A 26500-nucleotide genomic window follows, 5' to 3' on the forward strand; every position below is an offset into this window, starting at 1 on the left:
TTGCCTCTGAATTCGGGTTTTAATTTACTGTACATAAGGGAACCTAGCAGACGCTGACAGGCTCAGGAGACCAGCCATAAGTAACAAGCAAGCCAGCAACAACGCCAGCAGCTAGAGGTTACTTACGATACATCAATCATCCTTTTTTCCCATAGATCTTAAGAGCAAGAATTGGTCTCAGTTTCTCATTTCTATTGTGTTTTCCTCCTTTGATTTACCTCAAGCCTCAAAGATATAAACATCTCTATATACAAAGCAGCAGTGTGACAAGGCACCAACTTTATAAATTTTACACTTTTCAGGAAAAAAGTCATGACAAATCTGCCTTGAACCTGTTCTTAAGGTCTAGCGAGAAGCCAAGTGGAGAGATTGATCAGTGTAATTTGTTAGGCGGCTAACCTCTTCTATTGGAAAATAACCAACTGCTTGGGAAGGGGGAGGGGAAGGGGCTCCTCCGCCCTCGCGAGTGGTGTGAGCGGGGAAGCAGACGGGCGCGGGTTGAACGCGTCTTCGCACGTGGAGGTAGGACAGCTCTCCAGCAAGCTCTAGACTGGTCCGTCTCCCTGGAGGACAGAAAAAATGAATCAATCAGGATGTCACTCCTTGACAAGAAGCCTCTCTTCTGCCCTCCCTCCTCGCTGTCCATCACTCCTCTTTGTCCCGATGACTCCTGCTCCTGACTGGTCACCCGCTGGCTGCTTTCCACGCTCTTCTGACTGATTTCAGAGCTCTGGGTCTGACCCGTACAGAGGTTATAGGAGTTGCAGCTTCATTTTGTTTTGTATCATTTATCTTTTTTTAGAAGATTTATTTATTTATTTGAAAGGCGGAGTTACAGAGTGGCAAAGGCGGACAGAAAGAGAGAGGTCTTCCATCTGCTGGTTCACTCCCCAAATGGCTGCAAAGGCCAGAGCTGAGCTGATCTGAAGCCAGAAGCCAGAAGCTTCTTCCAGGTCTCCCACATGGGTGCAGGGGCCCTAGCACTTGGGTCATCTTCCACTGCTTTCCTGGGCCATAGCAGAGAGCTGGATCAGAAGTGGAGCAGCCGGGACTCAAACCATTACACACATGGGATGCCTGAACTGCAGGCGGCGGCTTTACCCGTTATGTCACAGGGCAAGCCCCACATCATTTATCTTTAAAAATAGTTCAGTGGGAGGCCCAGAGAGGTACATGCACTGTTGTCAGATGCCAGAACTAATTACATAGCGGATTAGGGATTTGGACCCAGGAGGCTGAACCCTCAGGCTGGCTCCTTGCCTGGAAGCTTTGCTGGTTCACACAGAGAACGTCAGTGTATTCCTAAGGCTTGTAACTGTCAGGATGGATGCGGATCTGTCACCTGTGCTAGGCACTCAGCAACCTGAAGAGGCTGGTATTCATAACCAGGTTTGGGAGGCAAGGAACAGTCGAAGGCAACAGACTTAGCCAAGATCACAGAGCTGGCGTTCAAACCAGGTCTTGGGGCTTGCACTGTAAAGCATGATCCCAGTGATCGCCTCTTCTAAGGACTGTGTGAGGCTCAGGAAACTCTCAGTGAGTACTTTCTGCCTTCTGGAATATGTGGGCCAGGAGACAGGTGGGATGGGGTGACGGAGAGGTTCCATTGCACTCAGCTTAGTGAGGGCAGGAACCAGGCTGAGGGTTCACGTCTTCGCACAACGTACTACCAAGGTGAGAATGCAGGCGCCAACAGGAAGCAGGCTGATTACGAAAACTGCAGCTCTCATGCGCTGAAATAGCAGTGACCGTTCATGATGGCTGCGAATTTTTTGCCGGAAGCTCAGAGAGCGAGCAAGGGAGAAAAAGAGCAGATTTTAATTTCTGGCTAGAGGTGAAAGTATACAGGTGATCATTGTGCCATTCCTTCAATGTTTAAGGGGATTTGAAGTTTTCAAAATAAAAAGTTGGAGGGGAGGGAGAGGAAGGAGGGAAAGGGGGAGAGAGGGAGAGAGAGAGAGAGAGAAAGAGAGAGAGAGAGAGAGAGAGAGAGAGAGAGAGAGAGAGAGAAGGAGAGGGCAGAGGAAAGAAAGAAGGGAAGAAAAAACCTCTGGGGTTCCCCGTGGCCCTGGGCTGACAGCCAAGGGGTCCATCTACTGTCTTTCGCTCCGCAGGTAAGCTGGCCATTAAGATCACCAACATGCGGTGTCTGAATAAATGAAACTCATGGAAAAGAGCCAATCCACCAGCACTTATGGGCTTTCAACAGGTAATCTGTAGATTTCGCAAACTCATCAGTTCAAAAATCATTTTCCGTAGGTCTTGCAAAGAAAATGTACCACTCAGCTGAAATGTATGACTCCCTCTGAAACTGATTTAGCAAATATTCATCTGCGTTGGATGAGTTGCATGATTTAAATACTCAATTCCTAATTGATACCTCAAAAATAATGCTGTGGATAGTAACTGGTGGTTTTCTTTTCTCTCAATTTCATTTGAAGACTCAAACATTTAAATACAATACAATAGAATTGAAAATGTATAGACAAAATTCAATAGGCAGTGAAATACATCTGTAATCCATGCATTATATTGATGATGTTTTTGGATTTTTAAAAAGTTATATTTTAAAAGCAGTGAATGATCATTAAGATTGTTTTGAATACTGCAGGCTAACAGGCAGGAGAACAGCCAGTCACCTATCCACAAAGAAGCGTCATTTACCATTTTGACTGAATTCCTTTAGACTTTTCTATATTTACATAATTGTAAATTCTTATTTACATAATTGCATATTGTGTACATTGTTTGGCATCCTGTTCTTTTCAAATAACAGGATTTCATTGGCATTTTCAATATTATTGTAGCCTTGAGGAATAAAAATAAAGACAAGAAACTTTGGGAGGATACAGAAAGGATTTTGTCAGTGCACGCAGTGAGGACAGTGGGATGACTTGGGTACATAGAAGGCAGAGGTAGGGGCCGGCGCTATGGTGTAGTGGGTAAGACCACTGCCTGCCATAGGGGGGCCGGTTTGAGTCCCAGCTGCTCCACTTCTGATCCAGCTCTCTTCTATGGCCTGGGAAAGCAGTAGAAAATGGCCCAAGTGCTTAGGCCCCTGCACCCACGTAGGAGACCCGGAAGAAGCTCCTGGATCCTGGATCCTGGCTCCTGGCTTCGGATCAGTGCAGCCCTGGCCATTGCAGCCACTTGGGGGAGTAAATCAGAGGATGGAAGACCTCTCTCTCTCTGTCTCTCTCTGTCTCTGTCTCTGTCTCTCTGTAACTCTGCCTTTCAAATAAATAAATAAATCTTAAAAAAAAAAGAAAAGAGAAGGCAAAGGTAGCAGAGATAGGAGGCTTTCCCTATGGGAGTTTACATAGTTATGTGTGTGTGTGCGTGCACACAGGTATAGATTTAAGTTTGGAGCCATAGACATAATAGTTACCAAAAATTAAACTAAATGATTTGGACCACTTAAAATTTGGGTATTATTATATTAAGTGGACAGATCTTTATTTAGATTTATTTGCATAATTCCTCAGCTGGAGAATTTGTGAGTTTTATTTAATTTTCTCCCTCATACATCAGTCTGAACTTTTTGACACCTATGGGTATGTGAGAATAATCACCTGATCTGAACTGGGTATTAGTTGAAATAATCAGATTGTCTTACTGTTTACAAGACTATTTGAAATGTTTATATGTTAACGTCCCCATTTTATGAGATGCCGGCTGGAGACTAAATCTTGAGTGGTTTACTTTCTTCTCCCCTCATAGAAGGACTATTTTCCTTTCCTTGATCAGAAATCACATCAAAAGATGCTGTGTTCGGGGCTGGCGCTGTGGTGTAGCAGGTGCTGGCATCCCATATGAGCACCAGTTCAAGTCCCAGCTGCTCCACTTCTGATCCAGCTGCCTTGCTAATGCTCCTGGAAAAGCAGCTGAGGATGGCCTAAGTGCTTGGGCCCCTGCACCCATGTGGGAGGCCCGGAGGAAGCTCCTGGTTCCTGGCTTGGGCCTGACCCAGCTCTGGCTGTTGGGACCATTTGGGGAGTGAACCAGAGGATGAAGCAGAGGATGGAAGACCTCTTTGTCTCCTCCACAACTCTGGTTTTCAAATAAAATAAATAATTTTTTAAGATGCTGTGTTCACCATTGGGAGTGAGATCCTTCAGGGCTAGACCCTGATGTGTGCTTGTGACCACAGGCCTCCAGGACGAGCACTGTGGCTCTTTAATGAACATCTTTATACGCTTCCAAGTGTAGCCAGAGCTGCTGTCCGTGGCACTACAGCCATCTGCAGCACCAAATGGGTTCAACTGCCGCCCGTGTGTTAACATGCATGGGGAGCGGGACTGCTGGGGCCGGAGACACAGCGTCACATCCCCGTGGGTGACTGGCTGGGCTGACAAACCTCCCCACGGCCAGCCCTGCCACTCTGCACCTGCCACACTCCCCGCCCTCCCCCTGGTAGCCCTGTGATCTGATTGGCCCTTCACTCACCCCACAGCAGCCACAACACTGGCAGTCACCACACAGGGTCCCCAGGAGGCCATTGATGGCCTGGATGGCACAGAGACACATCTGGACCCCCCCGATGATGAGCAGGATGGAGAAGAGGGTCAGGTTCCAGGGGATCACGTCGATCGGCTCCTGGCACTTGTTCCACAGGGAGTGGTCGCCGAGGTAGTCCCTGTTGGGGACCCGGGGGAAAGAAGGGAGACCTTTGTCAAAGGAATACAAGTCTCTAGAGTGGAGTCCACCGTGACCCTTAGAGGTTGCATGTGCGCAACACTTCCCATTCCAAACAAGCACCACGGGACAGAGAGCAAACCCTGCCGTGCTCCGTGAGTGCGTCCGTGTGCCGGCCCAGCCCCCCACATGCCATACATATTTGCTTAGGTCCTGTGGCTCTTTCCCCTCACTGACAGCGAGGCACAGGGAGGTGAAGTGACTTCCCCCAGGACACAGCTATGGAGTGGCAGAGCCATTTTAATGAGCTGGCAAGGGGGAAGGCTAAAACCACTCTCCGAGAGAGCCAAATAAAGACACCCCAGGGCCTTTGGCCACGCTGTCATTATGAGAGACCAGATCACCTGCCGAGTCCAGTGGTCATTGGAAGCCACGCCAAATACAACGGTGTCGGTGTCGTATAGGTAAAGGGAACAGCGTGATACTTTTTAAGGCCTCATGTTAACCAAATTGTCCATCTGAGGCCAAGCCAATTATGCTTTTTGTTAACACACAGGAATTCCACATGAAAAGACAAGTAATTCATCTTCTCTAAAAGGAAGAAATAATGGGCTACCCCAATGATATTTTAGGAAAAGAGAACGAGCAGAAATCGCCATCTGTTTGTATTTTATGACATCAAGGGAGGGAGTTCCTGGCCTGAAGGAAAAATGGGAAGCAGGCTGGAGACCAAATTGCACCACAGTGGGCAGGGGCTTGTGGATTCCCCAGCCTCCTTCTCACAGTCCTGGAGCTGACCCCCGGCCACGTCCTCTGCCCCCGGGGCCCGGGAGGGGACTCCCTGTTCGCTCCTCATAGTCGTGTCCACCTTATCACCGTGGGCTCTTGGTGGTGACACCTGCTTCCGCTGACTTCTCACGGCATCTCTACACACTGACTTAAACACACTCGCTATTAATATTCGAACACTTTTTCAAGACGGCGGAGGGTGCCCTGGCGTCAAGATGAAGGAAGGGACGAGCGTGTGGCCCTTGACTTAGAAACCAAGCCGTGTTCATGTCCCTGAGTCGCTTTTCTGGGAGAACAACAGTTCTGGCGGCTGGCTAGCTGGGCGACTTGTGAACGTCCCTGAAACGCGGGAATAGCGTCATCTGTCCATCACGGTGTTACTGCGGGGACTGCATGCGCTCCAAGCACCGTGCTGAGAATGGTGCCTGCTCATGGTGCCTGCTCGGCAGACATGCCCATCATCGCAACTTTGCTGCATCCAAGCAGCCGGGTCTCACAGAGACAGCCGAGCACTTTGGATTCAGACAAATCTGGTGTTGAACTCAAACGTCTCTCTTACTAGCTGCGCATTCCTCACACAGTCACCTGCCACCTTTCAGCGTCAGTGTCTCCATCTATGAAATGGGCCGAGAGCCACCTCAGAACCTTGAGGATTCACAGCTTTTTGCACAGCCTCAGCTTACGGCTCCCTCGTACCTACCAGGAGGTGCTACTGCACTAAAGCCGTGCCTGCCACAGAGCAACTGCAGCAAATGCTCCTCGAATGAATGAGCACAAACCCATTTTACAGATGAAGAAGTTGAGGCTTAGAAAATGGAAGGTCCTGCTTTGGATTTTAGGTCTGACTCTAAAGCCAGGGCTCTTAGCCAGTGCAGATACTCTGAGTAGTCACAGCCTCTTAGGATATGCAAACTATGATTTATTTATGACACTTAATTACACAATCTGTCTATGATCACATCAATCAACGCTTATCTATAAAAGAGATGATTCTCTTTGAGCCTTCTTGTCTCTCATGGAAAGGATTGACATAAAAGTCACAAAATCATAACAAAAAATACATTTTGGAAGTTCTGGTGCATAATGAAGAATTTAGTCACGATAATAGTTGATTTCCTAAAAGTGTACCCTTAGGCAGTGTTTACCAAGCAGTCTGGGGCGTTATGTACATCACGCTATTTTATGCTCACCTGCACCTGTTCCTTTCATTCTGCACAGAGCCTGTGAGTGGACCCTGAGTTGTCCATGGGCAAAATCTAGCCCTAATGCTTGGGAGAAGTTCTGTGCCTTGTGAGGGCTGTCGGCTCTATCCCCGTCACTGTGGCACCCAGCTCTCCCAAGAGCGGTCACAACAGCCCATGGGCCCCTTGCTAGGAAGCACGGTTTGTCCTGCAAGCCCAGGCAGAACATGTCCTCGTATCCGGTGTGGCTCTTGGGGTCCCCAGAGGGTAGGCGGGGAGCAGTCCAGCTGGCCTGGGAGGGCCATGCTTGGCTCAGAATGTGCTAGGCCCCTCCTCAGCAGGCCCCTCCCACAGCTGTCCCCAAGGCCCTGCACAAAGCTGCTTCCCTTTCAGCAGCTCAGGGTCAAGGGCGGGGTGGCCGATTGTCTCGAGAGGAAGACCTTGGGCGGGAAGACCTTCCCCTCTGCAGGAAGCCAAGAGGGTGTGTCTCAGAATGGGCCCGCTTTCTTTTTTCCTTCTGGGATACTTCTTAAAAATGTATTTGAAAGGCCAAGAGACAGAGACAGAGAGACCAACAGAGATCTCCCACCCGCTGGTTCACTCCCAAACTGCCTGCCATGGCCAGGATGGAGCCAGGCCAAAGCCACGAACCCAAAACTCAATCTGGGTCTCCCCTGTGGATGGCAGGAACCTAACTTCTTTAGCTATCGCCTGTGCCTCCCTGGGTGTGCAGTAGCTGGAAACTGGAATCCGGAGCAGAGCTGGGAACTGAGCCCAGGGACTCTGATCTGGGGTGCAGGTGTCTCAGGCAGCTTGCCTGCTGCACCACACACCTGCCCTGGGATGCTTCTTAGGAAGGAAATTGGGAGCTGGCGCTGTGGTGCAGCAGGTTAAGCCGCCGTCTGCAGTGCTGGCATCCCATCTGAGTGCCGGTTCAAGACCTGGCTGCTCCACTTCCGATTCTGCTCCCTGCTAATGCACCTGGGAAAGCAATGGAAGATGGCCCAAGTCCTTCAACCCCTGCACCCACATGGAAAAAAGCTCCTGGTGCCTGGCTTTGTATCGGCCCCACTCTGGTCATTGCAACCATCTGGGGAGTAAACCAGTGGATGGAAGACCTCTATTCCATCCTTTCCAATAAATTTTAAAATCTTAAAAAAAAAAAAGGAAAGGAAATTGAACCCTGTTTTCTTTTTTGACATTGTTAGCCATGCTTCTGAGAAAAACAGCGCTGCATTCTAGGGCCATGGAGAGCCCCAGACTGTGCCCCAAGCCGGACATCCCTGTGCCCTGTCCATCGTGTTCTGGTGATCCCTTCCAGACACGCACAGGCACAAGGGGGCTCTTTCTCTTTGCTTCTGATCTTACCTTGGGGTACTCTTCCCACCTCTCTCTCTCTCTCTCTCTCTCTCAGGCACTGAGCCTGTCTCTGCTGGGATCAGCACGGTCCTGTAAACCCACAGTGGCCACGCCATGTCCCTACTTGCAGTGCTGTCTGTCCGCAGGCCTGCCTCTCTGTCACATGCCTGTCGTGTGGTGCCCAGTGTGCTCCTGTCTTCCAGGCCACCCTGAGCTCGCCAGGCCTTCTCCCGCCTCTCCCTCCCTGCCAGGCAGGCTGTGGCTCCTCTTCCCAAATCAGCTGTGCCCAGCGCCACCCCCCACCCCCCAGCCCCACCCATCCCCCCGACGCGCTTCCCTTCCTATCTCCTTGCATCAGAGGACCTGTTTGGGCTGTCCCCCTCGGCTTGCCCTCCTGTCTGTCTTGCTTTCCTGTTTGGGGCAGGGAGCTGATAAAGAGCATTCCCATACACTTTTCCTTCACTTACTCCTCGGGGGGTGGCCCTGGGCAATGGGACCCTTTGGAACTCATTTTTCTCCACCAGGAGTAAGGATTCTTCTTCAATTTATTAGGGGGATGAAGTGACACATGCATGGGCAAACACTGAACACTTAATCCTTAGGAAGAGAAGGAGGAGGAGCAAGGAGAGGCAGTGTCCCCTGGGCCGCTGTTCAGTGAGAAGGGAAGAAGGTCAGGTGTCAGAAGCCTGCCTGCCTGGGCTCCCTCTCCCACTGGTCCTTTCTACGCGCTGAAGAGCCGTCTGCCTCGGATTCCCAGCTGAAACAAGTGCTGCCTTTATTACACAAAGGGACGTGTAAAGAGCCTTCCTGGCTGGGCACTGGCCTAGCAGTTAAGACACTGGCTGAGATACCTGTGTCCTACACAGAGGGGCCTGGGTTCGATGCTCAGCTCCGGCTCCAGACTCCAGGAGGCAGCAGGTGATGGCTCACGTCATTGCGCGTGAGACCTGGCTTGAGTTCTGCAGTGCCAGCTCCTGCCTGTCCCAGCCCCATCTGTTGCAGGTATTTGGGGAATGAGTGATTTCTCCCTTCTCTCTCTCTCTCTCTCTCTCTCTCTGTGTCTCTGCTTCTCAAAAAAAAAATATTTTTATTTGGTGGAAAATAACTTGCGATTCATGCACAGTTTTTTGGTAATACACACTTTTTGAAAACCCCTTATATGTACAGATTACAAAAATTTTCGAACTAAAAGAAATTATCTTTTAATTTGGTTTCTCATGAGCTTCTGGAAGTTTCCCGCATAGCCTGGGAGCTGATGGATAAGAGTTCACAGCATCGCAAGAAAGGTAGAGACAGGCCCGGGAGCTTTGCTGGAGGGAAATCCAGGCACGAGGCAGCTGGCAGGCGGCAGGGTAAAGTGTTCTAGAGAAAGCACTGCGACTCGGAGGCGGAGAGACTGGCTTCGGCTCGGTCACTAGGAAGATGTCTCCCTTTCCTGAGAAAGAGCATTCGTAGCCTCACAGCGCTTTAGTGAGGACACCGTGATCCACTGTGGGTGACGGAGGTTGGTAACCGACCCTACCAAGCATGGAACTCCAGCTGAGCTCTGGAGCCGGAGGGAAGCCTTGCAGTGGGAGTGGGAGTGGGAGCTGTGATCACAAGGGACTGTGGGGGCAGGTGTTTGGCCTCTGAGTCTCTGGGTTCGATTCCCGGCTCTGGCTCCCGACTCCAGCTTCCTGCTAATGCAACCCTGGGAGGCAATGGTGACAGTTCCAGTGATTGGCTCCCTGTCACCTGTGTGGGAGGCAGGCTGAGTTCCTGGCTCCAGGCTCTGGGCCCCCAGCCCTGTCCAAAAACACTGCCAGCATCTGGTGAGTAAACCAACAGTTGGGATTGCTTGTTCTTGTGTGCCCTCTCCCCCATCCCTTTCTCTCTCACTCTTTATAAAAAAAAAAAAAAAAAAAGAATGTGAGTTCTTGTCTCCAAAGATAGCAGGAAACATTGGAATATTACTAAAAGGGTGCCAGGAGGCAAAGGGGACACTCGCCTGCACCTACTCCCCCTGAGTGCCTGCTTGGGGTACATTTCGCTCCTTGTACAGAGAGTGGGATTAACTTCTACGGTCAGGACCTGAATAGTTGAAACTGCTCTCAGATAGACCAGCAGCCAGCCGCTGGCACCGTGCAGGACACCGAGTGTGGGTCTGTAATCCACACCTGCATTGCACTCTACTGTTGGAAGTCACCGCAAGGAATTCAAACCGTCCTCCCTTTAGGTCACTGTCACAGCAGTGCCGGGACCAGAAGATGGCTGGAGAACTCTGGAACATCCCCGCTTGCCTGCCTCTGTTCTGTTTAAAACTGTGAACCTCTCTAATCTGATGCCGGCTAGTGAATGGGTCAGTTCCTTTGCAGAGGACTGGCGGAAACAACACGCAACACCATCCATCCCAGGAGCATGCACACTAAGCAGCTGGGACGAGAGCGATGTCTGCTTCCCGAGAAGGTCAAATGCAGAGCACTTTGAAAAGTGGCTTCCTGTCCTTGTTGCAGATGGGCATTTCCTGGGGTGGCCCACAGGCCAGCTGTGACTCTCCTGACCTTGGCCCTGCCCAAGCAGGGCGTGAGTCCACACAAGCAGGCTGTCAGGTCCTAAAGCCAGAATGCAGGTGACCCTTGGCCCACTTCGGAGCGCTCCTTGGTATCTGTTATTGGTCCTTTCTTGGTTTGGGGGATGGATTTCGTTCTAGTTGATTGGCGTCTCATCAAGCGCAGCATCACGTACAGAACAGAATAAAGTGCTGGTGGCATGCTGGTGTTGGAAGTGAAAGGAAAGGGGCCCTGGAAGGGAGACACAGTTGGTAGCTCCACTGACACCCCTGGGGTGGGAGAGAGGGAGCCCCAGGAGGGAGACCTCAGTAGATGCGTGGGCCCTCTGCTGCCTGACTCCTATGCCCACAGAAGCCAGCTGCATGGTGGGGGAGCCTTTGCCATCTTTTGCGGGAGAAATGGACTTTGTATAGTAAGCAAAGTCATCGAGGAGTCACTGCGGGTGCTGGCAGGGCGTCAGAGGCCTTGCATGTTGAGCTGTGGGAATGGGGTAGGGAAGTCTCAGCTGGGACACCTGGGAAAAACCAAGACCCTGCATCACAGCAGAACTAACACTTCCCATGCCCCGGGCTGCAGCCTGTCCTTGAGGGTCTCTATCACCTCACTGTACATGAATGCACAGTGGGATCGCCGGGCTGCAGCCTGTCCTTGAGGGTCTCTATCACCTCACTGTACATGAATGCACAGTGGGATCGCCGTGCTCTCGGGCTCTACATCTGCAATTCACCCAACCGTGGGCCAAAAAGAATTTGTAAAAAAATTGCGTCTGCACTGAACATGGACAGACTTTGCTCTTGTCACCATTCCCTGCACAGGAAGGCATAGCAGCCATTTGCATAGTATTTGCATTGGATTGGGCATTGTAAGTAGTCTAGAGGGGATTTAAGGTATGCGGGAGCAAGTGTGCGGGTTATATGCAAAGACCACATGCAGCGTTTCAGAGAAGGGACTGGAGCATCTGCAGATCCTCGTATCCAGCGCTGGGGGATCCTGGAAGCGACAGGGACAGCAGCTGTTGTTTTTAGCCTGGCCCCGTCCTCCATGCTCAGGAAGACCCAACATCGCATGTCCTGACTCCCTATGATGTGCCAGCCGCTGCATAGGGCAGAGAGGTCCAGAGAGTCAACGAAAGAGAACGGCCCACGCTTCCTGGAGGCTGGAGTCCATGCAGCAGCATCTCCCAGGACATCTGTGATGACCGAGCTATCATGTCCTGTCTCCGTGCCGCTGGATCCAGCAGCAGTGTGGCAGGCGTGGCTACTGAGCCTGGCACTGCGGCGACTGCCGCTGAGGACTCGCGCTCTTAACTTTATGTCATTGAAATGAATTTAATTTAACTTACTGTAAAAAGTATTTTTATTTGTTTGAAAAGGAGAGGGAGGGAGAGGGAGAAAGAGAGAGAGAGAAAGAGAGAAAGCACTCTCATCTGCTGGTTCACTCTGCAAATGCCTGCAACAGCCAAGACTGGGCCAGACTGATGCTGGGGTTGGGAGCCCAGCCCAGGTCTCTCATGTGGATGGCAGGGACTCAACTTCTTGAGCCATCACCTGTTGCCTCCGAGGGTCTGCATCAGCAGGAAGATGGAATTGGAAGCGGAGCCAAGACTTGAACCCAGGAACTTTGCGTTAGGGACACAAGCATCCCAAGAAGCATCGTAACTATGACACCAAGCATTCACCCCATGAATTTCATTTTAAATGACCACTGTGACTGCTGGTTACTGGACTGGACTGTAGTGCAGTCTTGGGGCAGAAGGATATATGAAATGACAAATGAATTTATCAAGTTGCAGACAGCAACTACCCGCTGGGGTCCTTTGGAGATTAAATTATAAATTTGCTGGGAAAAAAAGATTATTTACAACCTGCAAAGTACCACGAAAATATGAAATGTTATTTAACAGATTCTATTAACATTAACTGTCAGGAAGAATATTTTCAATGTCATTCTCTATAATTTTGCACCTTAAAAGATTAATTACAGGCAATTTGGGTTATTAGTGAATAATAATAATCACATACTAACCGAGTAATCATCCTTGTTTTCTACTGTAAGACTTATAATGGAAGCCAGTATTCTGTTGTTATTGGTTGCCTCGAATTGTAGATATTAATAAATATTTGGATGTGAGTCGTGACACCACAGATCCTTCCCTCCGCTCGGACCAAATGAGACATGCTCCGCCAGTGATTTCTACTGTCTCAAAAAGCCCTTGGAGCTGAAGCCTGTGCAACTTCTCCCCTCTGCACGGCTCCAGCTCTGCCTCAATAGAGCACGTGGCTCAGGCCAGAGCATGAAGACCTTCCCTGCCTTTCTCTCTGTCCCTCTCTCACTATCCACTCTGCCTATCAAAAAAAAAAAAAAAAAAAAAAAAAAAAAAAAAAAAAAAAGACCTTCCCTGCAGGGTCTCCTGCCCGTGCGTTGCCTGCACTGCCCCTTGTGGCGACGTCTGGGCACTGCAGGGTGCAACCTTACCCGTTTTGGAAGGGGTAGCCCCAGGTGCCATTCCCGGACATGAGGCACTTAGGGCCCTTGTTGATTGCGACGGCAGAAATGACAAACGAGTAGCCGGCACCCACGAATCCAATCGCAGCAAAAATTGTCGAGGTGAACATCTGGAAGAGAAAGACGGCACTGTTTTTTGAGGTGGTCCAGAGATTACACAGCAAACCTAAGCAGCCGGGTGGTTGAACCTGAAGACCACAGGGAGGTAGTGGGATAGGAGCCAGTCTTTGAAGTGGAAGGGGCCCAGGGGGTCTCCTGGAATGGATTTTGTTGTCTTATGTTCCCTTCTTTTTTAAATTTATTTTTTTTTTCATGTTCCAATCTGCTAAGAAACATTTCATTTATATATTTTCATTTTATTTGAAAGGCTGAGAGAGAGAGAGAGAGAGCTTTCAATTGCTGGTTCACTCCTGCACTGGACCCGGTTGAAGCCAGGAACCAGAGACTAACCACAGGCCTCCGTGTGGGCAGCAAGGACCCAAACAGTGGTGCCATCACTGCCTGTGTCCCAGGATGCACCTTAGCAGGGTGCTGGAATTGGAAGTGGAGCTGGACTGAGCCCAGACGCCCTGGCATGTGGGCATACCAAGCAGCATTGCAACTGCTGAGCCAATGCCCACACTGCCCATAGTCCCCCTTTCAGCCTGTCTTTTCCCATATTCCTTGATGACCGAGGTGCTGCCTCTGGGCTGAGGCATTTGAACCACGGATTTTTAACTTTGTAAAGGGTAAAGTCTCACTCAGAGCACCAACAGATGAGGCCAATCCTTTACAGAAACCAAGGATGCTAGGACTGGCAGTGATCCTCAGTGTGTTCTGGCCCAGTCGTCCTGCTAAGGCCACATTACTGGAGTCTCAAGGGGTGGGTGGGTTCTGCTGATCAGAAAGAACAGACATCTGTTACATCTCTTCCCTGGTCCCAGTTAGATTCTTGGAGGCCAAAAAGGTTAATTTCACCCTGTCTTCCATGTGGCTGCGGCCTTGAGAATATCTGAAGATGGCGCTGACATCGCACCCTCCCTTCCGCTTTCTGGGAGCTTTCTCCAGGTTAAGCAATCCCAGTGATCCCAGTGATCCCAGTCCTTCTGAATATTTTCATACGACACAGAGTAGTCAGTGAAAAACAGAGGAGACTCGCATCTTTCCCTGTTCGATCACAAAGTCAAATTAGAGTGGTAGAAAATGAGAGGCATAACCAGGCCCGGAGCCCATTCAGGCCCCGCTTCCCTTTCAGATGACAAAACCTTAGCGATGCTAAGAACTTGGCAGTGTCCGCTCCAGACAGGAAGGAGGGCGTAGCCTGGAAACATTCATCGTTTTGGAGATGGAGGTGGACAGTGGTCACCTATATCGCTTTGGTGACCGACTCAAGGGGCTAACAGCAGACCCGGGCTCACGTCTCAGCTTTGCTGATTTCCTCTGTGTGTTCAGAGCCTCGGTTTCCTCCCCTATAAAATGAGCACAACAGGGCCTACCCTAAATGTCTGCTGGGAAAATTAGCTGCGGTAGCGTAAGTCCAATGCCAGCTGCTTTCTCTTTCCCCTTCCTGTCTTAGCGGTAATAATGTCACCACAGGGAATTCGGGGAGGGGAGACTTGGTATGGAGAGGACCTGACTGGGTCTGGATGATGGGAGTCAATGGAAAAGTGGAATTCTATTTTAGCTGGCCTTTGTTTTTATATCATAGTATATGAAAGTGTTTTTCATGCGATTTTCCAAGGTGAGCACTAGTCTCACGTGCCTTAGGAAGCCTTGTGTGACTCTCCTTGTAGATCTGACCATTCCAGACTTCCTCTCTCCCTTCCACTCAGGATTGCATGTGTTCTGTCATAGCACAATGCGTACAACACACTAAGGGATAATTTCTTTTTCTTTCTTTCTTTCTTTTTTTTAAATCGCCATCTTCCCCCAGCCAGCACAAGGTCCTTGAAGTCATGCACAGGAGTTATTTAGAGATAGTTTGGGAGCTCTGCCCCTCCCACCTTCTGTAGGGTTTTTCTTCTTAGCTTATTAAGGCACTGGATGACTACTTGTTGGATCTTTTCAATGAGTAAAATTTCATATTACTCATATCTTAGAATGTTTCCCCTGACTATTAAGATTTGTATATCTTAAATCCACTGTGACCATTAGGAAATTTGTTCAAGAATTTATATCAGAATTCAAGAATTCAAGAATTTATATCAGAAGTAAACAAAATTTTTGTCAATTTATCATGATAAAGCAGGCAATGTCTTTTCTGAAGGATGTATAGTTAAATAATTTGGGGGAAACAAACCAAATTTGCAAAAGCCAGAATTTCCACCAAATATAAAGTTAAACTTTCTTTTTTAGAATTATTTTATTTATTTGAAAGGCACAGTTACAGAGGGAGAGAGAGAGGGAGAGACAGAGAGAGAGAGAGAGATCTTCCATCTGCTGGTCCACTTCCCAAATGGCTAAAACAGCCAGGGCTGAGTCAGGCTGAAACCAGGTTAAATATTCTTAAAATCATATTTTAATAATAGAGAAGACCTCAAAAGTCATCTAGTGAAATCATTTCACTTTATAAAAAAAAACATTTATTTTATTTATTTGAAAAGCAGAGTTACAGAGAGGGGGAAGGGGAGAGACAGAGACAGAGATCTTCCATGTGCTGGTTCACTCCCCAGTGGCCACAACAGCCAGGCCTGGGCCAGGCTGAAGCCAGGAGCTTCTTCTGGGTCTCCCACGTGGATGCAGGGGCCCAAGCACCTTGGCCATCCCCTGCTGCTTTCCCAGGTGCATTAGCAAGGAGCTGGGCTGAAAGTGGAGCAGCTGAGACTCGAACTGGTGCTCACATGGGATACTGGCATTGCAGATAGCGGCTTTACCCACTGTGCCATAGAGTAACCCCAATCATTTCACTTGCTGGCTAATAAAAACAGCTCCATTTGATGATAATCCTATGCCCATTATATCATTTAATCTTCCAAACAGACCTGTGAAATGGGTATTATTATCTTTTTGTTCCCCAGACAGAAAAACCGAGACTACTAGAAATTAAGGCAATTGCTCTAAGTTAAACAATAGTGAGGTGGTAGAACTGGGCTCCATCCACGGCTTCTTGCTTCCAAAGCCCTTGCTCTTAGTTGCAGCTCTCTCAAGTCACAGGTCTAGAAGGTGCTGAGCTAGGTTCAGAACCCAGGTCTCTTCCTCCCCAGCCTGGCGTCCTATACCTTCCACCACTTCTGGTACCCTGCTCCCCACCCCCACACCACTGCCACCAACACCAGACATTGTTATTTGTATTGCTTGCGATTGACATTGGTTCTCTTATAGAAATAAAATAACACATAGGGCCTAGCATTGTGGCGCAATGGGTTAAACCACTGCCTGCCACACCAACAAATCGTATCAGGCACTGGTTCGAGTCCCAGCTGCTCCGCTTCTGATCCAGCTCCCCACTAATGCTTCAGGGAAAGCAGTGAGGGATGGCTCAAATCTTTGGGCACCTCTCCCCAATGTGGGAGACCTGGATGGAGTTTCTGGCTCCTGACCTTGGCCCTGATCATCATGACTATTTGGGGAGCAAACCAGAAGGTGGACAATATCTCTCTCTGCATCTCTCTCTGTCACTCTGCCTTTCAAATAAATAAAATCAATCTTTGAAAAAAAATTAAGAAATAAAACAACAGATAGGGAAAGAAATGTCTTTTTGACTACTTGAATTGCTTATCTTGAGTTCTGGTTTTTAGTCAGCAGTCATTAAGGTAGTCATTAAGGATAGTCATGAATCTATAAGAATCTAAATCGCTGCAATGAAAAAGCAACATTGCATCCCCAGGGGCAGTTTGGACTCTGGGAGAGCCGGCTCCCAGCCCGCTCAGCGTCACCATGGTAAGCAGTGGAGAGGGGTAGGTGGATGTAGGTCTTCTAGCCAAAAGTGCCCAGGATTTCCACACCTGCTGGCTGGCAGCAAGAGGAGAAATCTGACTTGTGGTTATTCCTGCTATGTGAGCTGACTGATGGATTTTAGACAACACTTGCAGGACATTTTAGCAGACACCTGTTTAGAAATACAGAAAGTGGATACAAATGCAAACTTTCCTCATTTCTGGCAAGTGTGAGGCCATGAAAATTCAGGTTAGGGTAAAATACCAGTGAGGAGATGATTTTTTTCCTTAAGTAAAGAGTTACCCTGACACTAGCACCAGCCAATGGAACTACAACGTGAAACACATATGTAATCTAAAATTTCCTAGTAACCACCATTAAAACAAACAGAAGATATTAATTTAATAGACTGTAATATATTTATAATTTATATAACCTATTATATAATTACTAGAGCCAGAAGAGGTTAATTTTAATAATATATTTGATTTTAACTCAACTTCCTCCGGAACTGAGTCTTTTTGTCTCCATTTCGCCTTCTGTACGCAATGCTCATTAAGTACCTGACACACAGAGCTCATAAGAGGTAAACAGGGAAGTGAAGGTAGCCAGCTCCAGAAAACCAGACTCCCTTGCGGGTGGAGGTGGCCTCCAGCACGTCACTGATCAGTCACCCAGAACCTTTGTTGCCAATTCCCCCGGAGTGGAAGAGTTGCCACAATGATCACACGCACTTGGTGAATGTCATATTTTACAATACTTCTTTTTCTTTCTTTTTTTTTTTTAATTTTTGACAGGCAGAGTGGACAGTGAGAGAGAGACAGAGAGAAAGGTCTTCCTTTTGCCGTTGGTTCACTCTCCAATGGCTGCCGTGGTAGACGCGCAGCAGCCGGCGCACCGTGCTGATCCGATGGCAGGAGCCAGGTGCTTATCCTGGTCTCCCATGGGGTGCAGGGCCCAAGCACTTGGGCCATCCTCCACTGCACTCCCTGGCCACAGCAGAGAGCTGGCCTGGAAGAGGGGCAACGGGGACAGGATCGGTGCCCCGACCGGGACTAGAACCCGGTGTGCCGGCGCCGCAAGGCGGAGGATTAGCCTAGTGAGCCGCGGCGCCGGCCTACAATACTTCTTTTCTAAAATCATATTCCCTCACACTCTTGCTTTCCCCGAATACAGAGCACATAACTGGGGAGAAAAACTGAAGTAAATGTGCTAATTCTCATGAGGTTGCCCAGCACTGCCTTCTGTCCACACTGTTGAAGCGTCCTGAAATGGATGACAGAGAGACGCTGCCATCTCCTTCCCTCTCTGTGGGGCTCCAATCCCAGCTGTGCACCACCTGTCCTTGGTCACATATGTGCTTATGTTGGCCAAAGGAAAGGGAGGAGGCAGGGTTGGGAAGGGAGGAAGAGTGGGTGGTCTGAGGACATGGTATGCAGACATGTTGGGGAATATCTCTGGTAGGCATTTCCTTCCTCCCTAGCAAACACTCCGAGAGGTCTATACAGGTCTATATATATTGCACCCAAGCGGTCTATACAGATCTATGCAGATGGCATCCAAGCGGTCTATACAGATCTATGCAAATCGCACACGTTTTCTCACAACACTATGTCCCTCACTTTCGGCTTCAGCAAGACTTGGGCAAGGGGTGGCCGTCGGAGTGAACAGGCGTGAGTTTCTGTTTCCTCATTCACCAGGGGTCTTTAAAAAGCTCGTGGAAAATGTGCATTATGAAAAAACTACTGCCTGGGTTTCAGATAATTTATGTATCACAGTCAACTCACACTGGCCTGTTGGGACCTGTCTGGACAGGATCTGGTTGGGGCACTGAGAAGGGTAAGACAGCCATGAGAAAAGATCCCCTTTGAGAAGATTCTGCTAAAATTGAAGCGAGAACTAACAGCAAATTGGGTGTGCCGCTTGGGCTGAAGAATGGTGAATACATTGATGCTTCTTGAAAAGTTCTGTGGGGACAGTGCTCCCAAAGAACTCAACAGCTTACACACGGATTATCCTGACAATCGAATCTGCTAAAATATGGAAATCCCCCAGAATGTCACTGGGGTGTTCATTTATTTCATTCCCCAACAACCAACAAGCATTTTCGAAGGATTCATGTGTTCTTAACTCCCTCTGCACTTAGCAAGACGTCTCACCTCCCCCTTCTCACTGATGCAACCTCCCCCCTCAGTTACTGCAACGATCTAGTGACACGGAGCTACTGCAGGAGAAAATGTTTAGTGAAGAAATATTGCTCCATACTTTAACCTCTCCTTTCAAGAGAATCCGTTATTTCAAAGACTTGTCTTTGCTAAATCCCTTCCTTACATTGGCTACTCCGAGGGAGTTCCCTGAAGTGCTCACTCAGGAGACGTCCCTAGGGGGCGCAGGTGAGCCAGGCACAGGGAGACGTGCTGTCTCTACAGCACCCAGACTGCTTAGGGTGGGATCGCTGTCCTCTCAGGACAGACAGACCCTTCACCTGACCCTGACCATGGTGGGTGGGGAGCCAGGGCTTTATCTCCCTGATGCTGAAACGCCTGCCTGCCCCAATTATCTAATTGATCAATCTACCGCCCATCCCGTTATTAAAGATAATGAGTCAAGTCCAAGGTCTCCAAAAGACTTGTGAAAGCACATCCTTCACATGAATGAGTTGATAAAATTAATGATCTGCCCCAATGGCCCCCGAGATAGAAATTCTTAGAGGATTAGGGGGCAGGAGATGCTCTCCAGCCACACACAGGCTGCCAGGAGGTGTGATGGCTGTGGAACCCTGAAAACAAACCCAGGTCAGCGCTCACCTGGGAAGTCACCTACGCTCACTGTTTTTGCTCCAGGACTCACTTTTCTCAGCTTGTACGGAGCCTAATTTATTTGAAGGTCAACAGACACCTGGGGCTGAGCTTCCTTTTCGCTTGGCCTCAAAGGAGAGCCGGTCTCCGTTTTCTCAGTCTTGTCCTGAAACTGGCCGAGGCCATCTGGATCCCTTCAGCTCCTGGTATTGCTTCACTCCCCAAGCCTGCACAGCCTGCTTCTCCTGCCTCCTACGGCCTGGTTTTACTGCCCAAGGAAGGTGAAGAGAAGGGTGCAGCCGCTGTCCGGGCTGTTCCAGGAAGACAAGAAAGGAGGGAGCCAGCTGAGGGGCCATCAAGCAGCTGACACAGTGAGGGTGGCAGATAGAGAGGGTGGCAGGTGCAGGGCTGCCTGATCTTGCAACACTGTCCTGCAGAGGCACAGGGCTCCCTAAGCATGCCTGGAGCATGTTGGGAAAGAATTCACACCTTCAGCACTACAATTCCACCAAAATTATGCTGCAGCTGTTTCCTTTTTGTTGCATTTGGTCTGGGTTAAGACGTCTGTGTTCCACACCAGGGTACGTGGGTTCAAGTCCCAGTTCTACTCCTGGCTCCAGCTTCCTGCACATACAGACCCAGGGAGGCAGCAGGTGTTGGCTCAAGTAGTTGGGTCCCTGCCCCTCGCATGGAAGACCTGAACCGAGTTCCTAGCTCCTGGCTTTAGCCTTCACCAAACTCTTGTTGTTGCAGGGAAGTGAACCAGTGGATACAAGTTCTGGCTCTATTCCTCTATCTCTCTGTCTCTCAAATTAAGAAAATAAATGATTATTGCTTAGTGCCCCAGAGCCTCTGAACACTGAGGAACACAGCTGTAAAGCATGAGCAGGAACTATGGCCTCAGGGGTGGGGCAGGGGCCAGGACGGAGTGGAGTGGTCAGAGAGGGCTCGGCCATGCCCAGGGCAGGCCGCTGTTGTGCCAAAGTGTGGACCAAAATGTGGAGCGTTGGGCTGATTTTTAATTAATTACTTCATTGGAAAGGCAGAGTGTAACAGCCAAGACTGAGCCAGGCTGAAGCCAGGAGCCAGGTCTCCATGTGGGTGGAAGAGACTCAAGTACCTAAGCCATCATCCACTGCCTCCTGGCCACACTAGCAGGAAGCTGGGTCAGAAGCCCTGGGACTCAAACTAGGTGCTCCAGTGACGGAGGTGGTGTCCCAAATGGTGGCTTAACCTGCTGTGCCACAATGCCTGCTCCTAATTCTTTGTGTGTTTTTTTGTTTTTATTTTTCAAAGAAAGTAAGACATCTAGATTTTTTTTTGTGTCATCTCTCATTTTTGAAATTTAACAGTTGATGAACACACACGTAAAAATCAAGAAATCCTTCTGACAGCTCCCTAGCATGTGGTGGGCCCTGGGCCAGGATGGCCAAGGCTGGGTCCCTTGATTTGCAGTCTGCCACAGCTGGCTCTTTGACGGACACTGCCCATCTATCTGGACCGCCAGTCGATTGCAGGTGTTGTTCTGAACTCACACCAAGGGCAAAGCCCACCTGGAGGCAGGGAGCTCTTAGACAAGTGCCCTGGGCAGACCCAGTGTTTCAGGTGTGTTCTCTCAACTGTTCCTGCAAACACAGGATTCTTCTGCCTTCTTAGACTTAGTTTAAGTCTAAGGAAAATAATACTCTGAATAATATTTCACTTCTTACTGTGGTTATCAAGACACCAAAATCAAAAAACCTTCCTGTTTTATACTGGTCAGTCTTCAGCCTTCTACTTAGCACTACAAATGAAATGTTAGATTTTCAAGTCATGATTCTTTTCTTCACTTGATTTTCTTCATTGCTAATTGGTTTTCAAACTCTCATTTCCAATGTATCCTCCAAAGTTGACAAGGCATAGTAGGATTATATTTCAAGGGGAAAATGAATCATATATTTCCCCTTTTTTATAATTCATCATATGAAAATATTATCTTTTTTATATACACATATATTTCATAATTATCTTAGATTATGGTTGCTTTATGTCTTTTTAAAGTAATTATTTTAGATGTTAAAGGAATAATTATCAATACTTATTTGAGACCTGTGATGGTGGTTAGAAGGTTGAATACATTGTCTTTGAATGATCTTTGATCTCAAATGGAAAACTAATACAAAGGGTCTTTTAAAAATTCATGGAAAATAAGTACTATAAAGAAAATTGTACATGAATTAAAAACATTTTTGCACCAAATTAAACGTATCTTTTCATCCTATTTTTATGAACTTTTGGAAGCACCCTCATATATGCACAATGCACCAGTCTTAGCCCTCCAATAAACTTTTAATCGAATAAATGAGCAGATAACGATGAGAAAGAAATGTTCGGATGATTCTGTTTCAGAAGGATTGAAACATCTTTCCATTTAAGAAGTTGAAGTGAGTGTGTACAGTTCACTGCTGGGGTTCACAAGTCTCTTAGATGGAACTGAACCGTGGAGATTAGAGGCAAACCTGGTCTTACTCATCATCTAGCCTGTAATTCTCGTTTTTTCCTTCTTTGTTTTCCTCACATCGATATACCTAAACTCAGTGCTTTTTTCTGTAAGTAACTCTGTGTCTTATTCATTTATATCACTATTATAAATGAGAACTAACCTCATAAGCAGACACAAGCACACATTATTGAATTTTAGTTAATGTTGCTTGTGTTCCTGGAGCCTGAGACTTGAACTTCCTTTGTTCTACAGGGCGATTAGAAAGGGTCAGAAATAATAAAGACTTAGCGCCATCAAAATGTTTTTTTTTTTTTTTCCTTGCTAGAACTACATGGATTGAAAAACATTCTATGCTGTTCGAAGATAAAGCGCATCCGGACACCTGCCACCAGGACTGGCCCCAAACGTGGGAAATTCTGACCTAGTTCCACTTCCTTCGTTTTCAGAGGGGAGAAGGGAGGCAGAACAGCGCAGGGACTTGCCCAGCTGCAAGAAGGGGACCCAACCCCGGGTCCCCGCATCGTCTCCCCTCCCCAGAGGTTGATACCTGCCTGATCTCTCCAGCTCTCCAGCTAACCGATGGAGGGCCACACAAAGCAAGAGAGAAAACCGAGGTCCCGAGGCAGAACCTGGGTGGAGCCAGGAACTGCTGGGCACAGAGATAGTGGAGCCGGCAGTGGCTTAGGTGGGGGATTGGGGAGCTGTAGGGGGAGGGGGAACGTGCCATCTTTCACCCTGTCTCAAATTCTCTTTACAGTTGAAACAAGGCAGCGCCAGAGAAGGGCAATGCCTTGTCCAAGACCCCGTGGCCTGTCCGTGGCAGGGGGAGAGCTACAGCCCTCATCTGCACCTTCCAAGCCTACTTCCTTTAAATGGCACCACTCTGGCTCCCCAGCTCTGACTTCTCTGCTTCCTGGTAACAGCGGTGTCATCCCCTACCAGTTTGAGGGTTGCCGCCTATACAGATGTATCATTGTTGTTATTCTGCATCAACAGAAAGACTCCCAGCTTTCTCCCCGCCCCAGCTGGCCCCCAGAGTCCTGGCGGGGGTGCTCACTTGCCCCTGCCCCAGGCTGCCCATCCCGGGGGGGGAGACAGCGCACCCTCGTGGCTGCCGCAGGAACTCACCGCGAACCGCTTCCCACAGCTCTGGTTGCCGCAGCACCCGCAGCAGTCATTGTTCTTCAAGCCCAAGAACACCAGCGCAGGGAAGATCATCTGCCAGCAAGAGACAAGCTCTCAGAGGGGGTCTGGCTGCGTCAGGAGCCCCGTCCCTGGTCAGGGGCTTGGAGGCTCCCAGGGGCTGGGCGGCAAACGCCAGCCAGGCATGGCTGGCTGGGCAGAAGGAGCGTTAATGGGAGCTAAGGTTCCATTGGACCCGACTGCCTTCAGCTTCAACATGGCAAGCTTTCAGGTCTGGCACCCCGAGTTTTTATTTAGGTGATGGGTTAGCACACGACCGAGGAGCTGTTCCTCAATGGACAGGAAAAGCTCCTGTCCCACCAGTTTCCCAATTCTGTTGGAAACCAGGGATAAAGAAATCTTTCACCAGTGGAGGAAGACTCCACTGACGCCTGCATCTCTTGATCTCTTGGTAGTTTATGCCAATCAAGTCTCTAGAAAGCATTCCTTTTTTTTTTTTTTTTTTTTTTTTTTAATGCGGCCATCGATTTGGTTCACAGGACTTGAATGTCCCATGAGGACCGCCAGCCCAAGCCAGGGGATTAGTCAGTAGACCCAGTGGACTGTCCTTGTCAGACTAACAGAGCGAGGACGTCAACTACGCACTGCCTGCTCAGCACGCATTGCTCGGGCTTTTGTTAACCCAGAACAGCGTCTCCCTGTTCGGTAAGCACTGCACTTAGGATAGAACAGAGGGGGAGCCCAGGTAGGCAGACTGTAAGGCTTTTCCCTACTCACCAAGATCCCGTTTCCACATATTCCTCCGAAAAACCAGACCTCCCTGGTAATGTGGTCGTTGTTGTCCGCCACTCTCCCTCCCGGGAAAAACAGCAGGATGTTAGCCAGCAAGCCAAACACGGCCAGGGGGATGAGGGTGATCCCCAGGCACTTGGCACAGCTCCCCGTACACATGCTGGGAGGCCCAGCCCTGCTCAGCAGCAACGGATTCCTGGCTGCCTCCTGCCCGGGGCCTCTTCAAGGGTTTTGGCTAGAGTGCCCCAGTAATTGTCCCCGGCGCACTCAGTATTTTGGGACCCAGAACCAAATTCCTGTGAGCTGTGTCCTTGGAGTCACGTCAGCCGCTCCAGTATGGCAGAACCTCAGCGGTGATGGACATTTATACATTCTCCCTGCACCCCCATAAATGAGATTATGCTCAGTGCAATCAGTCAATCGTTTTGCCATGGAGACCAATAACCTCTGTTAATAATCTACCAGCGCCGACAAGACACTCGCATTGCTGCGATCGAAGACGGGGCTGGCACGGACAGCGCTTAAAAGCCCTGCCCCTCTGATCTGACAATGCCCCTGCCCAGTTAAAGAAATATTTCCGCCTGGGGTCTTCATAAACAACCCTCATAACTGAGTTACAGCCTGGTTAAGATTCTCCTCCCAAGAACTTAACGGTCTGCAGTGCAGGTGCTTGGTCTTTTCCGCGGAGAACCTGGAATGCGAGGTTAAGCCAAAGAGTGGGCTGTTTTCTTCAACATGAAAATAATTTGATGGTCTAATTGCCGATGGCAATTCTTTTATTTTTTTGTGTTTCTCCACTGGTTACTCAAGTGAGTGAGTACGATGTCTCACACCAGGTGAGATGGAATTAGCCAACGTGGTCTTCCTACTCAGCTCGCCTAGCTACATCTTTTTTTTTTTTTTTTTTACAGGCAGAGTGGACAGTGAGAGAGAGAGACAGAAAGAAAGGTCTTCCTTTTTGCCATTGGTTCACCCTCCAATGGCCGCTGCGGCCAGCGTATCTCGCTGATCTGAAGCCAGGAGCCAGGTGCTTCTCCTGGTCTCCCATGCAGGTGCAGGGCCCAAGGACTTGGGCCATTCTCCACTGCCTTCTCGGGCCATAGCAGAGAGCTGGCCTGGAAGAGGGGCAACCGGGATAGAATCCGGTGCCCCAACCGGGACTAGAACCCGGTGTGCCGGTGCCGCAAGGTGGAGGATTAGCCTGTTAAGCCACGGCGCCGGCCGCCTAGCTACATCTTACATGGAGGAATGGAAACCACTGGGTTCACGAAGGCTAAGAGAGAAGGACGCTCCACAGGGCAGAGGAGACTGGAAGCAGAAAGGACAAAGCATGGGAGGTGGTGCAACCCACCCCTGTTGGGAATTCTGTCAACCGCCAGAGGAGTGATACAGTTGCTTTGTGTCACCAGAGAAAGTCTGTGCCACGCCTAGATTAAGATCCACAGTGCGCGATGACCCTGCCTGGTACTGGGCTTACGTAACAGTAGAAGGATCAGGGGTGGAGCAAGAAGCCTTGCCAGCTTTTCCTTGAGAGCTTGGAGGTCAGAACTGAGAGCAGCAGGTAGAATTGCTTAGGGAGCCCAGTTTTAGCTGAACAAAAAGCAAGGTGCATCATGATCACCAGGAGACCCTCTGCGGCCAGTTACTTTCCAGCACCCCAGAGAGGTGGGCCGTGGCCTTTATTTATAACTCACCAGCTTTCGACAAAGAGCTTTGTGAGTAATAACAGCAAAGAAGAAAAATGTTCCAGGCGTCTAAAAGTTGCATTAGTCAAATGCTGGTGCCACCTTGGAGCAAGTCCGCTTCCCTTCAGGGTCTGGGTTTTTTTTTTTTTTTTCTTTCTCCATGGACTGTGTCTTGTGCTTCTAGAATTGTGGCATTGGATCAGCACTGGTCAACACAGCCAGGAGATCCTAGACTTTTCAGACTAGCGACTGGAGTTGTTGATCTACAGTGAGTGAATAGATGAAAGAAATATGAGCTACAGGGGGCCCTACTTCAGACTTCCTCCTGGATTTTAAGGTGTGGTACATGAGTAACTTTGAGGGAGAGCCCGAGATAATGTATTTCCTGTGTGGAGAAGGGGAGACCCTGAGAGACTTTCACCCTTGTGCAACACCCTGACCCCTTGGATGGTGACTAACTCACTAATTGTTCAACTATGAATTGAGCCTTTAACAGGAAGTGAAACACCTAATCAGTAAGGGAGCGTGACGAGAGGGGGGCATTGGTAAAATTCACCCTCCGGAAGTAGGGGTCACCAACAATGCCAAAGACATTGGGGAAAATTGTGTGAGATTCTGAGAATCCTCCTTGGTGTACTCCTGCTGGATGGTTTGTTGCTCACCCTCTGTTCCTGTGCGTGTTTGGCAAAGAAGCCCCTAACCCAAAAAGGCTAGGGGCAGTAAGGAG

General features: G+C 49.1%; 1 protein-coding gene across 1 annotated transcript; it reads right to left on the minus strand.

Moving 5' to 3' along the window:
- On the minus strand, positions 1-24483 carry TM4SF4 (transmembrane 4 L six family member 4). Its single transcript, XM_062178549.1, has 5 exons — positions 24074-24483; positions 23282-23371; positions 12989-13128; positions 4447-4636; positions 1-563 (listed from the first exon to the last, which is right to left on the minus strand). The coding sequence occupies exons 1-5, from the start codon at positions 24245-24247 to the stop codon at positions 546-548; spliced, it is 612 nt and encodes a 203-aa protein (XP_062034533.1). The 5' UTR covers positions 24248-24483; the 3' UTR covers positions 1-545.
- Positions 24484-26500: the final 2017 nt, after the last annotated feature.

This window comes from Lepus europaeus, chromosome 2 (assembly GCF_033115175.1).
Source record: "Lepus europaeus isolate LE1 chromosome 2, mLepTim1.pri, whole genome shotgun sequence".
In the NCBI taxonomy this organism is placed as follows: domain Eukaryota; kingdom Metazoa; phylum Chordata; class Mammalia; order Lagomorpha; family Leporidae; genus Lepus; species Lepus europaeus.